Source organism: Scheffersomyces amazonensis (assembly GCF_036850825.1).
Source record: "Scheffersomyces amazonensis strain UFMG-HMD-26.3 chromosome Unknown RJT21scaffold_3, whole genome shotgun sequence".
In the NCBI taxonomy this organism is placed as follows: domain Eukaryota; kingdom Fungi; phylum Ascomycota; class Pichiomycetes; order Serinales; family Debaryomycetaceae; genus Scheffersomyces; species Scheffersomyces amazonensis.
In genome coordinates, this window is record NW_027042743.1 from 1,391,974 (window position 1) to 1,405,581 (window position 13,608).

Sequence of the window (13,608 nt, forward strand, 5' to 3'; positions counted from 1 at the left end):
CTGTAATAACTGTAGTGTTATACTTACAACTAATTAGTTCTTAACTATGGTACTACCCCAATGCCTCCAACATCCACACCGCAATACATACATCCTTACTATACCAACCAAACTCTTACTAACATTATTAGTATTATATCATTATATATTATTATTATTAATATGGAAACTCTCGCCTATTTAGATATGATTAAGATATTAGTATAAACGACGAGAGGAGAGGATTACATTACAATTATATGTACAATTACATGTATGGTTTGAATTTTTTTTTTGGACTTTTTATGGGGAGGGGGTTATATGGTTTGGATGGTAAATTCTTAATAGAATTGACCCAATTTTGGCATCTTAGTGTCTTCAACATTAGTAGCAAGAACATCTTCAATTGACCATCTTGGAGGTTGACCTGGAATTTTAGATCCTCCAGCAATACCACTACTGAATTTTAAAAAGATTAAATCTCCTAATTCATCGAATTTTCGTAAAACATAATCCAAATCTTCTTTAGTTAAAGCAGAACTAACACATAATCTTGCTCTAGCACTAATTAATGGTGTAGCAGGATAACTAACAATAACAACGGCAATTTTCATATCATATAACATTCTTGAAAGGGCTGGCATTTTAGCAGGTAAAAATAATAATAAAGGTATAACTGGTGAATCATCAGCTCCATAAACAATAAAACCTAATTTTTTTAATCCAAGTCTTAAATAACGAGAATTAAATGCAATTCTTTCTAATCTTTCTTTACCTTCTCCAGGATTTAAAGTACCTTTAATAACACTTAATGAAGAAATAATTTGTCCTAAAACTGGTGGTGGAACACATTCAGAATAATTTTGAGTTATATAATTTAATCTAAATTTATCAATAATTTCTTTATCAGCAGCAATATAACCTCCAGTAGCTCCAAAAGATTTTGTAAATGTACCCATTAGTATATCAACTCTTGAAGGTTCAACTTGAAAATAATCACAAACTCCTCTACCTTCTGGACCTAAAGCACCAATTGAATGAGCTTCATCAACAAATAAATAACATTTATATTTTTCCTTTAATTCAAGAATTTTTGGTAAATTAACCATATTACCTTCCATTGAATATAAACCTTCAACAGCAATTATAATTTTTTTCCAAGGACGATGAGTTTTTGGTTGACCTTGAGCAATTTGAGTTCTAATTAATTTTTCTAAATCATTCATATCATTATGTTTAAATACTTTAACTGAAGCTCCTGATAATCTAATACCAAATCTAATTGATGCATGATTTAATTCATCACTAATAACTAAAGTTTTTGGATCAGCAATTGAAGCAAATAAATTAGCATTTGTACCATAACCTTGACTAACAATAATTGCATCTTCCTTTCCAACAAAATCAGCAATTACTCTTTCACATTCTTTATGTAAATCTGTGGTTCCAATATAAGATCTTGGAGAACAACCTGAAGTTCCATAATCTTCAACACATTTTAAAGCAAAATCAGTACATACACCATGAGATTGTGCAAAACCTAAATAATTATAAGATGATAAATTTAAACATTCATTTGAAGTTCCATCATAAAGATAACCAGTTTTTCCATGTCTTATTCTATTAAAGCATTTTATATAACGACCAGGAGCTCCATGAATTGGTCTAGCAAAACAATCATCAATTCTAGTTTTTAAACGACGAACATAAAAACTTTCAAATCCATCATACCAAGGTGCATAACCATCTTTTTCTATTAAATCAGCATATTCTGATGGTTTAAAGATTTTTCCAAAAAAATCTCTAATATGACCTATTATAATTAATATAAGATAACTTATATAAGTTGCAATATAAATAATATAAGGAGGTTCATCATCTATTGGTAATGGAAGTGGTTCACCAAGTGGATGTTTAGATACATAAAGATACTTTTCTGAAGTTAATTTACCATATTCTAGTTCAGCTAATTCTTCTGCTGGTCTATCATCAGGAAGTGCATTGGGTATATAAGGACTTAGAGTAACCATGATGTTATGCAAAATTTAAATTAACCAAGTAATGAATAATTAATTATATGAAATAAATAAGGAAAAATAAATAGTAAGTATATAAATAAATGATGTATCAGTTAACGAGGGAATGAATAGAATCGAATGGGGTCTATTGAATGAAATTATGAATAAATCAATGAATGAGTGAATGAATGAATGAATGAGTGAGTGAGTGAATGAGTAAGTCCAGTGAGTGAAATATTATGACGAGTTAATGAGTAATGAGTATAGTAATGAGTATAGTTATGAATGAGTGGATGCCCAAAAGTACAACTTAGTATATATTCAATTGTTACGTATTAGTCTGTCGACAACTGAGTTGTTGTAGTTGTAGTTGTAGTGGTTTGCTGGACTCGCTAATGACTATGACTATGACTACGGTTATTAGTTATTTGTCTATTTGCTCAGTGGGGGATGAGGGCCTCTATGCAGTCAGTTGGAATCCAGGCTAACGATATAGATCAGATCTCTAACTATGCCAACTGTAACTTCCACGTATAAGTGATTTGTTCGGCTGGGCTAAGCGGTGCTGGGGATGGTTCGGTGTGGTTAGTTATGGGCTCGAAGAATTTTCTTCGCTTTTGTTCTTGTGCGTTTTGGTTTGTGCGTGTTTTTCCCAAACGGGAAAGGTCGATTGGCAAACCTTGGCTCCATTCCGGAATGGGAACACGGGTATCGGGGTGTTTGTTAGGGGATGATAGAAATTAGATAAAAATTATATAGTATACCAAGTAATTACGTAGTGTAGGCTGAGGTTAATGGAGAGTGGCGTAGTTTTACTGTTAAGCATTGATAATGCCAATTGGGGGCCAGTACGTATATTTCCGTTCTATAATGTACTGGATGCTAAGGGAAAAAAAATAGGGGTACGTGAAGTTTACACCCCGACCGCAGTAGTTAAGCGATCACTACGTATACTTAAATAGTTTATAATGGCGATCTTCATCACCATATAATCGTAATAAATAATCACACCGTGGTACTTCCCAATCAATATGACCAATGGTAAGTACCGTAACATCCTTAAGATCTGTTTCAATAAGATCATGACATCTTATCATAATTTCTTCATCATCCATACAGGAAAAGGCTTCATCAAGAATTAATAATTCTGGTTTCTTTATAATAGCTCTTAAGAATAAAGTTAATTTTTGATCAGTAATAGTTAAATCAGTAAATTTACTATTACCGTAAATATCTAATCGATCTTGAAATTGTGATAAAACATTACGACCAAATTCTGTAAGATTCTCTTGTTTACCTTTCATCATAAAGTTGGAATTACCTACATCTTTAACTAATCCATTTAATATAATTTCATACATAGTTTTAGTATGTTCAGGAACTAAAGCATGTAATTCTGGTGAAGATATTCCAATTCTATTATTGACATCGAAAAATGAAATTCCATTACCAGTCTTTCTTTCAATACCATTAATAGACATTACTGATCTCCATGATTGAGGATGATCGGCCGTAATAAGTGATAATAAAGTAGTCTTACCAGTTCCATTATCTCCTAAGATTCTCCATTTAGAACCTTTAGGAATTACCCAATTAAAATCTTTAAATATTACTAATCCTCGATAAGCTACCGAAGCATTATTAAATTCAACATGAGGTGCTATATCTATTTGTCTTAAGGATTCATTAGTAATTTCAATAGGATTTTTATGTTTATTTAAATGTCTTTCATGAATTTCATGAACTCCTTCAATCGATTTAACACTTTCAGTTAATTGATCAAATACTTCATCTCTTTTCCCACTAAATTTTAACCCATTTTCATCAGCGTAAGCAATATGATCAATCCATTGAGGAATTTCATCTTGAACTCTTAATCCAAGTACTATACTAGTACCTAAATCTTGACTAACTCTGTATAAAGATTTTGATACCATATCTGTTGCTCGAGGATCTAAACCTAAAAAGGGATCATCAATGATTAATAAACTTGGTTTAGACAGTAATGACTTGGCAATCCTAGCTCTTCTTAATTGTCCATTACTTAAAGTATTAATCCATTTATTTTGTAAATGTTCTAAATTGAATAAATTTAATAATTGTGAAGTATAATCAATTATTTGAGTATCTACTTTAACATTATAATTATTAGCTCCAGTAATATAATTCTTTACAGAATTAACATTATCAGACATCTCAAGTTCACCTTTAGATGCATAAGTTTCATATCTAGCTGACATATGAACTTTATCTAATCCTGATCTATCTCTAAAGTTTAAGAATTGTATTTCATGATACTTAAAGTCTTTAGCTAAATGAGGATATACTCTTGATAATGGTGGATCTGCAATATAATTTCCCGATATAACTTGAAGTAATTGTGACTTTTCAGGTCCTAATACTGTCCAAAATGAAGGATGATTATTTCTATCATTAGGACGATATATTTCAAAATGACTTATAGGATTAGGGAAGATACGTGGTGATAATTTGGTAGTATCTTTCTTGAACACAGCATTTTGGATTCGTAACAAACAATTGGAATTGTTTAGAATCCTGCTACTGCCTCTCATCCTGTCTGTATGTGTTAGTACCTACAACCACTGGAAGATCCTTATGTTCTGTTAGTTAGTAGTAGTGAAAAATTATGAGTCAGGGCCGGAAATCATCGATCGGCTCCGGCGAGAAGTTGGGGTAAACGTTCTATGCTGTGAGATCTGTGTGAGTTACAACGAACAATATTTAACATATTATTGTTATCGGTGATAAGTACAATATATCCATATCCCTACTAACTAACTAATCTCTTACTCCTACCCATTACTACAATACTTTGAATTCATAACTCTTCACATCGAGAGGAGTGTATACAGCCACTTGCTATTAAGAGTCAATTTGACACGTGACCGTTCACCCGCCTCTCTCTCTCTCTCCCTCACAAATAAAAATGAACAGACCCTTGTTAAAGAGCAAGGATACGATTTATAGCCCCATTAGAGTATCACGATGGAATTCACAGATCCCGTAGTTTCTGAAAAGGAAACAGAACAGGAATTAGTAAGTGTCGATTCCACAATTGCTGAACCCACTAAAACTGAACAAACTAAGAAAACAGAAGAAGCTGTAGAAAAATTAGAGAGTGAGATCGATAAGGCGTACACAGCAGTTGAAGCTAAATTTCAAGATTTATGGAGTAATGCAACTAAAAATGCTAGTGGATTACAAGATAAATATAAATTGGATGAACGTAGAGATCAATTGCTCGGACAATTAAATGTAGCTCGAGAAAATTTAGCTAATAATAATAATATTGTTGCAGTAAGAGATAATTTAAAACATATTGAAGATCAATTGAAAAAAGTTCAATTACCTGATGTTAAAATTGATTTAAAGAATTTACAAGATCAAGCCAATACTGCCCTTGATTCATTAGATGCTACTCTTGAACAAGTTGAAAAGCAAGCAGGAAAATATGTTAGTTCTTTTACATCTTTCTTAACTTCTATGGTATCTGTTGAAGCAGAACCTAATGGAAATGAAGAAAAGGAAACATTATTTAGTAGTTCTAATCCTATAAGTAGTCATGAAAGTTATGGTAGTACTCGTTATGATAATGATTTATTTAAATTGCATACCAGTGAAAGTGCTTATATATCATCAGATTTAGATATTAAAAGTGAAGTAGAAGCATTTAATGCTGATTCTAAAACAGATGAAATATCTAAATTATTAGAAAAATATCCTAATACATTAACTAAAACTATGAATGATTTAGTTCCTGTTAAGATCTCATATAATTTATTCTGGTACCGTTATTTTAAGAATGACCAGAAATTAAGAGATTCTGAACAGAAGAGAAAACAATTATTATTAGATGGTAAATCAGGATCAACTGAAAGTAAAGGAGATGAAGAAGATGAAGATTTTACTTGGGATGATGATGAAGAAGAAGAAGATGTAGTAGATGTAGCAAAGGAAGTCAAAGATCCTAAAAATAATGCTGGAGCTAAAGCTTCGGAATCTAAGAATTCGGAAGAAGACGATGATTGGGAATAGTTATGACTCTTGTATATTATGGGGGGCACTCATGTTATTTTATTTATTTTAATTATAATCGTATATGTTTTTTTGCAGTCTTAACTCCGCAAACAAAAAAATGTAATTACAAGGAGCGCAATTTTGAGTACCGCCAAAAAAAATAGAAAGATTAAAAATCGAATTGTTCGGAACCCCCTCCCGAACTAACATAACCAGGAGACTTTTGGTACACGATGAGTAACAACCAATTAGGTGTACCCACTCTTCGGAGTAATGCTAAACCCTCTGCAAATATGGTACTGAAATTGTCTGGTTTGAAACAGACCAGTCACGAGTACAGTAACTCTAAGAAGGGGGCTAAGACGAACTCCCATTCGACGAATGCATCCCATCAGCTGCACCAACAACTGCTGCAACAACTGCAATCGCAGCCACAGCAACTGCTGCAACAACACCTGCAACTGCAACTGCAACAACTGCAATCCAATCATAATCAATTCAAATCCAATAATTCTACGAGACGTGTATGGGTCAAGAAGGTGAATGGAACTCCTACGACTCTAATTATTAATCAAGACTATATAGTAGACGATTTAAAACAGGATATAATGTATAAGTTTCCCAATTCATTGGCCAAGATATATGATCCTGCTGACTTGCGTATCATATTAGTTAGAAATAATCAAAACAGAATTAACTTGGAACCTGACCAACTGGTATGGACAATCTTGGATCAATATTTCCCTGGAGGAATGACAAAGAATAATGCCTTTTTGATAGAAGAACCCATTCCTGAAGTAAATGAACCTCATTCCAATGTCTCAAGAGGTAGTATAGGATCTTTAAGCTCTCCATATGATAGTGTCCCTCAACAACAGAATTCAACCCAACTTTATCATACTGCCATGTCTCAACAACATTATCCTCATGGTAAAATCCAAAACACAACTAGATCTACTACTCCTACATATTATCAACCCAAACCACAATATTCTCATCTGCCATCAAAATCAATTGCTCATATTCCTGACAGATCTGTATCTCCTGCAAATGTAACTCCCGGAATACTTCATAGACGTGCTCATTCAAATCCTTCAAGATCTCCATCAATAGATTCTAACTCTCAGGCAGTTTTGTTGTTACCTAAGAATTTTTCATTGAACCCAGCTAATGGTGGTCTTAGTCAGGGTAAAAAGAATTCAATTAGTGGAAGGAATAGGGATTCAACAAGTCCAGAGCAAACTTTCCCTCATAAATCTGACTCGATTGGACAACGTGAGAGTGCAAAGGACAATTCAATCGATGCTAAAGTCAATACTGATTCATTTAATATTTCTCAGCAGCCCGCAGGCGAGATGAAGAGAAAGGTTTCAGATTCTAAACGTGAAGAAGATAAGAATTCCAATAATTCTAATAATAATGGTAGTGTGAGCAAAATCAATAACGGTAATAGTAATAATAGTGGTCATATTGCCTCCAGTACTACAACGAATAATAATAATAATAATAATAACAATGGCAATGTCAATGGCAACAATAATAATAACAATAATAATAACAGTAATAACAACAACAATAATAATAATAATAATAATGCTAACAATAAACTTACGAGATCCATTAAAGGACCTAAATCAGCTACTGATAGAGTGTTGCCATCCATTTCTGTACTAGTTGTAGAAGATAATGCTATTAATCAAGCCATTTTAGGAGCTTTCTTAAGAAGACACAAGATTCATTATCAAATTGCTAAAAATGGTCAAGAGGCTATTGATAAATGGAGAAAAGGTGGATTCCATTTGGTATTAATGGATATTCAATTACCAGTTAAATCGGGAATTGAAGCTACTAAAGAAATACGACACTTGGAAAAGATAAATAAAATTGGTGTATTTGCAGAAAGTGAATCTGCTATAGTTGGATCATCACAAGAAATTACTGATAGTGAAAGATTAGATATGGATCTGTTCCGATCTCCAGTCATTATAGTAGCACTTACTGCATCTTCTAATTCCTCAGTTGATAGAAAAAATGCATTAATGGCTGGATGTAATGATTATTTAACTAAACCAGTCAATTTAGTATGGTTGCAAAATAAAATTACCGAATGGGGATGTATGCAAGCATTAATTGATTTTGATGGTTGGAAAACTGAAAAACTCCTCAAATCAACAGAAAGTCATGACTCGATCCTCAAACCAACTAAACCAAATGATATCATGTCTTTGACCAGTAGTCAAAAATCAGTTATTACTTTATAAGGAGAATCCTATGATATGATATGGTCGTGTGAGAATGCCCAAAAAGTTCCAGTAAGTGAGGAAAAAAAATCATAGACAAAAATAAAATGGCAGTCAAGCTTTGACACTAGTAGTTTAAGCCAAACCCATCCAATATAGAGTTAGAGATGTCTGAGGTTATTGAAGCACCAGGTGCCAGTAATGATGTGGCTGAAACCACCATCTTACCATTGGAAATAATTGATAAGTCTATAGGACAATATATACATGTGTTGATGACGGGGAATAAAGAGTTCAAGGGAAAATTAGTTGGGTTTGATGATTTTGTTAATATGGTACTTGAAGATGTTACTGAAATAGATAATGATGGGCCTTCATCAACTCCTATCAAACAATTGTTATTGAATGGAGCCCATGTAGCTATGATAATACCAAGTTAATAGAAATAATATTGTATATATAAAGAGTGTGGATAAACATGTATGCAATCCACAATAAACCAATGTACATTAAAGAACAATATTTATAAATTAGTAGTGTAGAATAACAATGAGCATATAAAATCGATAGTTTGATAACAAATGAGGAGTTCCTGCGACTAACGGGGGTGGCAAATAGGTCCATGTATGGAACTTCCAAGATTAAGATAGAAGGAAAAAAATATATATACGGTTACAAATCAGTTCGCCACCAATCTGGGGTATAAAATTATAAAATTATTAGTAGATTCCTTTAAAGAAATATATCGGTACTAAGTAGTACATATAGAGGTATATAAGTTAAAATTATCAAATAATGAGAATCACTATATCTGTTGAAAGTAGTGGGCAATTAATAAATGTAGATGTCCCGGGTTCATTAATTCTTGAAGATTTCAAGGCTTACTTGAGTGCTGAAACTGATATCGAGCCTACCAAACAAACTCTTTTATATAATGAATCTCCCTTATCTGATTTGACAAAGTCATTGGAGGAGTTGGGTATTCAAGAAGATGACATAGTTGTTTTAAGGACAGTCCGAGCCTCTTCTGGTGTTAATGCTGGTGCTAGTTCAAGTGCTAGTATTGGTGTTGGTGCTGGCGCTGGTGCTGGTACTGACGTAGTCGATAACCAAATAGAACAAACTAGATTACAATTCCTTAATAGTGCCCAGCTTAATGAACAATTGAGCAGAACTAGACCAGACATACATGCGGTCCTAAATGATCCACCTCGATTCAAATCATTAATGCTACAACAATTGGAACAGATTCAACAAACTGGTGGATATGGTATATCGGGCCATAGACAAGAAGAATATAGACGTTTACAAGAAAATCCAGATGATCCAGATAATCAAGCTAAAATTTTAGAAATGATCAGAGAAGAACAAGTTGAAGAGAATATGAAATTAGCCTATGATATTACTCCTGAAAGTTTTGCATCTGTTGATATGTTATTCATTGATATTAAAGTTAATGGAGAAAAGGTTCAAGCATTTGTGGATTCTGGTGCACAAACCACTATTATATCTCCTAGACTTGCTGAAAAAGTAGGTATTGCAAGATTAATAGATAGACGTTTCCAAGGTGAAGCAAGAGGTGTTGGATCTCAAAGGATTGAAGGTAAGATTCATAGTGTGCCTATTAGTATAGGTGATTCTAATATCGATATACCATGTTCTTTTATGGTCATTGATACACAAGTCGATTTATTATTTGGATTAGATATGTTAAGAAGGCATAAATGTGTTATTGATTTGGAGCATGACAAGTTGATTGTTGGTGGACACATTGAAACTAAATTCTTAGCATCATCTGAAATTGAAAATAATTCCTTATTTGGAGGTAATGGTGGTCATGGTGGTATAGGAAGTGGATTTGGTGGAAATATTTTTAGTGATACAAGACCAGCCAATTCAACACCTACAAATGTTCCTACAAGTAGTGTAACATCAGCTGCTGGAGCTGCTGCTGCTGCAAGAGCATCAAATGCTGGTCAAACTAGTTCCTCAGCACCTTCGAATGTAACAGTCCCAGCACCTAAAGAGGAAGATATTAAGAGATTAACCGATTTAGGATTCTCTAGAAGTGAAGCTATAGCTGCTTTAAAACAAACAGACGGTAATGTTGATTTAGCGGCTTCTCTATTGTTTCAATAGATATATCTATAATTTGAAATATAAAATTAAAAAGTAATTAAAAGAATAAAATTATTATTAAGTAAATATCGCTAAAAAGTTTAAAATCTACCCTTGAAGAAAGATCTGTAAGGGAATTTGGCTCCTTCTTCATCTATTAAGGCAACATCATCTTTACTGACTTTGAAATCATAAATTTCAAGAGCTTCTTTGATTCTTTCACTCTTTGAAGAAGTAGTTATTGGTAAAATTCCCTTATCTAAAGTATATCTTAATAAGACTTGAGCTGGAGTTTTGTTATACTTCTTGGCTAATTCAGGAAGTACAGATTTTAATGGATGATCTTCAATCTCTTTACCATCATCATCAACAATTCTGAAAAGAGGACTTAATGGACCATAAGCTTCAATTAAAATACCGTTTTCTTTAGAAAACTCAACTATATTTTCCGATTGGTTTTGTAAGTAAGGATGATATTCAATTTGATTAACCACTGGGTAATAATCTTTACCTTCCTTTTCACTAACAGCAATAATTCTTTTAAGATGTTCAACTGCAAAATTAGATACACCAATATATCTAACATGGCCAGCCTTCTTAGCATCAATTATTTCTTGCCAAGCTTCTTCAAGAGTAATATTGGAAGTTGATTTATCAAAAAATGGATGATGGATTAATAACAAATCAATATAATCAGTTCCTAATTCTTCTAATGCTTTTTTAACAAATGTAGCTGGATTTCCTTCTTTCTTTGAAATATGAGGACTGGCTGCAATATATTTAGTAGTAATCCATAATTTTTCTCTAGGAACTTGACTCTTAATAACAGCTTTAGCAATTTCAGGATGAGTATTATAAACTTCAGCAGTATCTAAATGATTATAACCTATATTAATAGAATAAGCTAATTTATCAATAATTTCATTTTGAATTTCAGCATTTTCAGGATCATTCCGTTTATAGGCTTTCCAAGCAGTTCCTGATCCAGCACCAATGGTGATTGGTTCACCAGATTTAGTTTTAAATGTTGGTTTTAATTCTACAGTCATGATCTAATTCGCTAATTGTTAATTGCTAATTGTTAACTTTCACAAACGACTAATACTAATTCTACTAAAAAGTAAATCTGGAAAACTTCTATTTCCAAAACTTTTCAAATTACTCATATTTATACAATCTCCGGCCATACTTCTTATCGCGGACATACAGCCACATACAAAAAACCACACCGAGTGTGGTCTAAATTCCGTAAGAAGCCACAAAGTTGTATATAAGCTGAAAAAGAAGATAACATCCATACCGCTGCTGGTAGTGAGATCACTCCAGGTTTCGGTATATCATCTCTAAGTGGGGGTTATTTGAGTTTAGATTATTTAATTAGTTAAGGTATAATTGTTTGTATGATGTCAATCAGAAGATTTCATCAGAGACAGTTACTTCGATTTCGGCTTGGAGATGTTAATGGGTTAAATAGTTTATTAATATCTTGTAGACATGTACATGTTTACTCGTCGAGGCCAGCCACGTCAATGACTCGAAGGCCTATAAATTATATAAATAAAAGATCTTACGGTAAGTTTGAACAAGAAATTGAAAAGTTGAAATATGATCAAATGCTTAGAGATAGATTAATATCATCTGGTATTGGAAATGATACTCATTTGAAAGATAAAAGGCGATTACCATTGAAAACCATTATTTTATTAATTGCAACTTCTAGTACATTGACTATGGTTGTATATGTCATAACTCAATTAATTAAGTTCTATGGAGAAACAGATGATGATAATGATGAAATTAAAACAAAGAGAAGAGCCATATTCTTACCTATTTGGTTAAATCTAAACTTATTATGGCAAAAGTCATTTACATTCCCAGGAGGAATAATGTATTTAGATAAAGAATATTATGAATATTTGATGGTTGAAATAGATCAATTGATTAAGAATAAATCTCAAAATCCTGATTTGGTTGATTATCTAAAGCTTTTAGAAGATGAAAATATTAAATATAGTGTTTTAGAGCATGTGTCAATGAATCACAGAATTAAAGAAATTTTTGGCTTACCACTAACAATAAGTAGTATTGAGGATGATCCCTCAACGCCACACCTCAGTCTTTGGGTAGAATCAAAATATATTAGTGTATCTGGTATACAGATAGAACTTGAACGTTATAAATCTATTGAAGGTCAAACCCATGAAAACAAATTTAAGGCTAATGCATCATGGGTAGTTAAACCTATTAATATAATAACATCTATTAATAATGCATTGATTCTGTTGGGTTTAAAATTAGATCGTTTGGATAATGAACAAATTAAAACTCATGAAAGAAGTAGTGGGAAAATCCATGAAGTACCTATAGTAGATAATAAAGATCATAAGGTTATCAATGGACCCAAAGATTATGAAATTAAATTTAAGGGAGAATTACAATTAAGTGATAAAAATCATTTTGAACTGGGTATCATAAAATATCAGGGACAAATTGATTTTGATCATCTTATGATAAATCGAGGAGTTAAAATCACGACAATGGAACTAATAATGTCTCCAAAGAGTAATCCTGGTGAAAGAATTACATACAAAATTCTTTAGCCTATTTGTATATAGAAATAGACGTGTTACTTCGTAAGTCAGGTCCTTCCTAATCGGTGTTAGTACGTTTGGACTTTCCCCGGATGGATTTGGGTGTTAAGAATGAAATTTAGCGCCCATGGTCCACAAATACAAACCCAAATTGTAGAAATTACTCAGGATTCGCAATTATTGATATCACTAGAATGCTTGTATCGCTGTGAGTATAATTTGTTAGTGGTTCAATAAAGGTTTGCTAACAAGTTTGGTAAGTTCTTATGGCTTTTATGAGTTCTAGCTGTCGCTTAAGTTTTGCGGACATTAATTTTGGTACAATTCTAAGAGTGCACATATCGAGTCCTGAGTACCAGTTGCCAATAATTTTTCAGCAGTTCAGTCTGTTGTCTTCCAGTTTCCTTTTTCCATAAAATGGAAATTATAAACTTGTAGATTATTTTGCAATTTTGATAATAGACATATGTGGGATTTAATGTCGAATTTTATTTATGTCGAATTCTGATCTGCGACATAAATTTTGTTTGTTCCGAAGGAACAGGTAGGTATTTCGATCCTTTTGTGAAATATTTCAGATCCAACTCTAACAACAATCACTGATATTTGTAGTAGAAGCCTGGT

At 32.6% G+C, this 13,608-nt stretch overlaps 7 protein-coding genes across 7 annotated transcripts; 4 read left to right on the plus strand and 3 right to left on the minus strand. All coding sequences in view use genetic code 12, as the record gives it.

Moving 5' to 3' along the window:
• On the minus strand, positions 1-2,475 carry LCB2 (serine C-palmitoyltransferase). The gene has a single exon (XM_064884275.1). It carries the CDS (start codon positions 2,007-2,009, stop codon positions 321-323), a length of 1,689 nt encoding a protein of 562 aa, XP_064738731.1. The 5' UTR covers positions 2,010-2,475; the 3' UTR covers positions 1-320.
• Positions 2,476-2,649: 174 nt separating this feature from the next.
• Positions 2,650-4,814, minus strand: MODF (Modfp). Its single transcript, XM_064881762.1, has one exon. The coding sequence runs from the start codon at positions 4,568-4,570 to the stop codon at positions 2,942-2,944; it is 1,629 nt and encodes a 542-aa protein (XP_064738732.1). The 5' UTR covers positions 4,571-4,814; the 3' UTR covers positions 2,650-2,941.
• Positions 4,815-4,817: 3 nt separating this feature from the next.
• Positions 4,818-6,161, plus strand: DOS2 (Dos2p). The gene has a single exon (XM_064884276.1). It carries the CDS (start codon positions 5,004-5,006, stop codon positions 6,051-6,053), a length of 1,050 nt encoding a protein of 349 aa, XP_064738733.1. The 5' UTR covers positions 4,818-5,003; the 3' UTR covers positions 6,054-6,161.
• A 167-nt stretch (positions 6,162-6,328) lies between these two features.
• Positions 6,329-8,296, plus strand: SSK1 (mitogen-activated protein kinase kinase kinase; the record flags this gene model as incomplete). Its single annotated transcript, XM_064885423.1, has 1 exon — positions 6,329-8,296. The coding sequence occupies one exon, from the start codon at positions 6,329-6,331 to the stop codon at positions 8,294-8,296; it is 1,968 nt and encodes a 655-aa protein (XP_064738734.1).
• Positions 8,297-8,442: 146 nt separating this feature from the next.
• On the plus strand, positions 8,443-8,715 carry RJT21DRAFT_85016 (RNA-binding protein; the record flags this gene model as incomplete). The annotated part of the gene is made up of 1 exon (XM_064885425.1): positions 8,443-8,715. The coding sequence occupies one exon, from the start codon at positions 8,443-8,445 to the stop codon at positions 8,713-8,715; it is 273 nt and encodes a 90-aa protein (XP_064738735.1).
• A 1,757-nt stretch (positions 8,716-10,472) lies between these two features.
• On the minus strand, positions 10,473-11,618 carry RJT21DRAFT_35471 (aldo/keto reductase). The gene has a single exon (XM_064884277.1). The coding sequence runs from the start codon at positions 11,440-11,442 to the stop codon at positions 10,495-10,497; it is 948 nt and encodes a 315-aa protein (XP_064738736.1). The 5' UTR covers positions 11,443-11,618; the 3' UTR covers positions 10,473-10,494.
• On the plus strand, positions 11,619-13,407 carry RJT21DRAFT_35499 (uncharacterized protein). The gene has a single exon (XM_064884279.1). The coding sequence runs from the start codon at positions 11,794-11,796 to the stop codon at positions 12,991-12,993; it is 1,200 nt and encodes a 399-aa protein (XP_064738737.1). The 5' UTR covers positions 11,619-11,793; the 3' UTR covers positions 12,994-13,407.
• Positions 13,408-13,608: the final 201 nt, after the last annotated feature.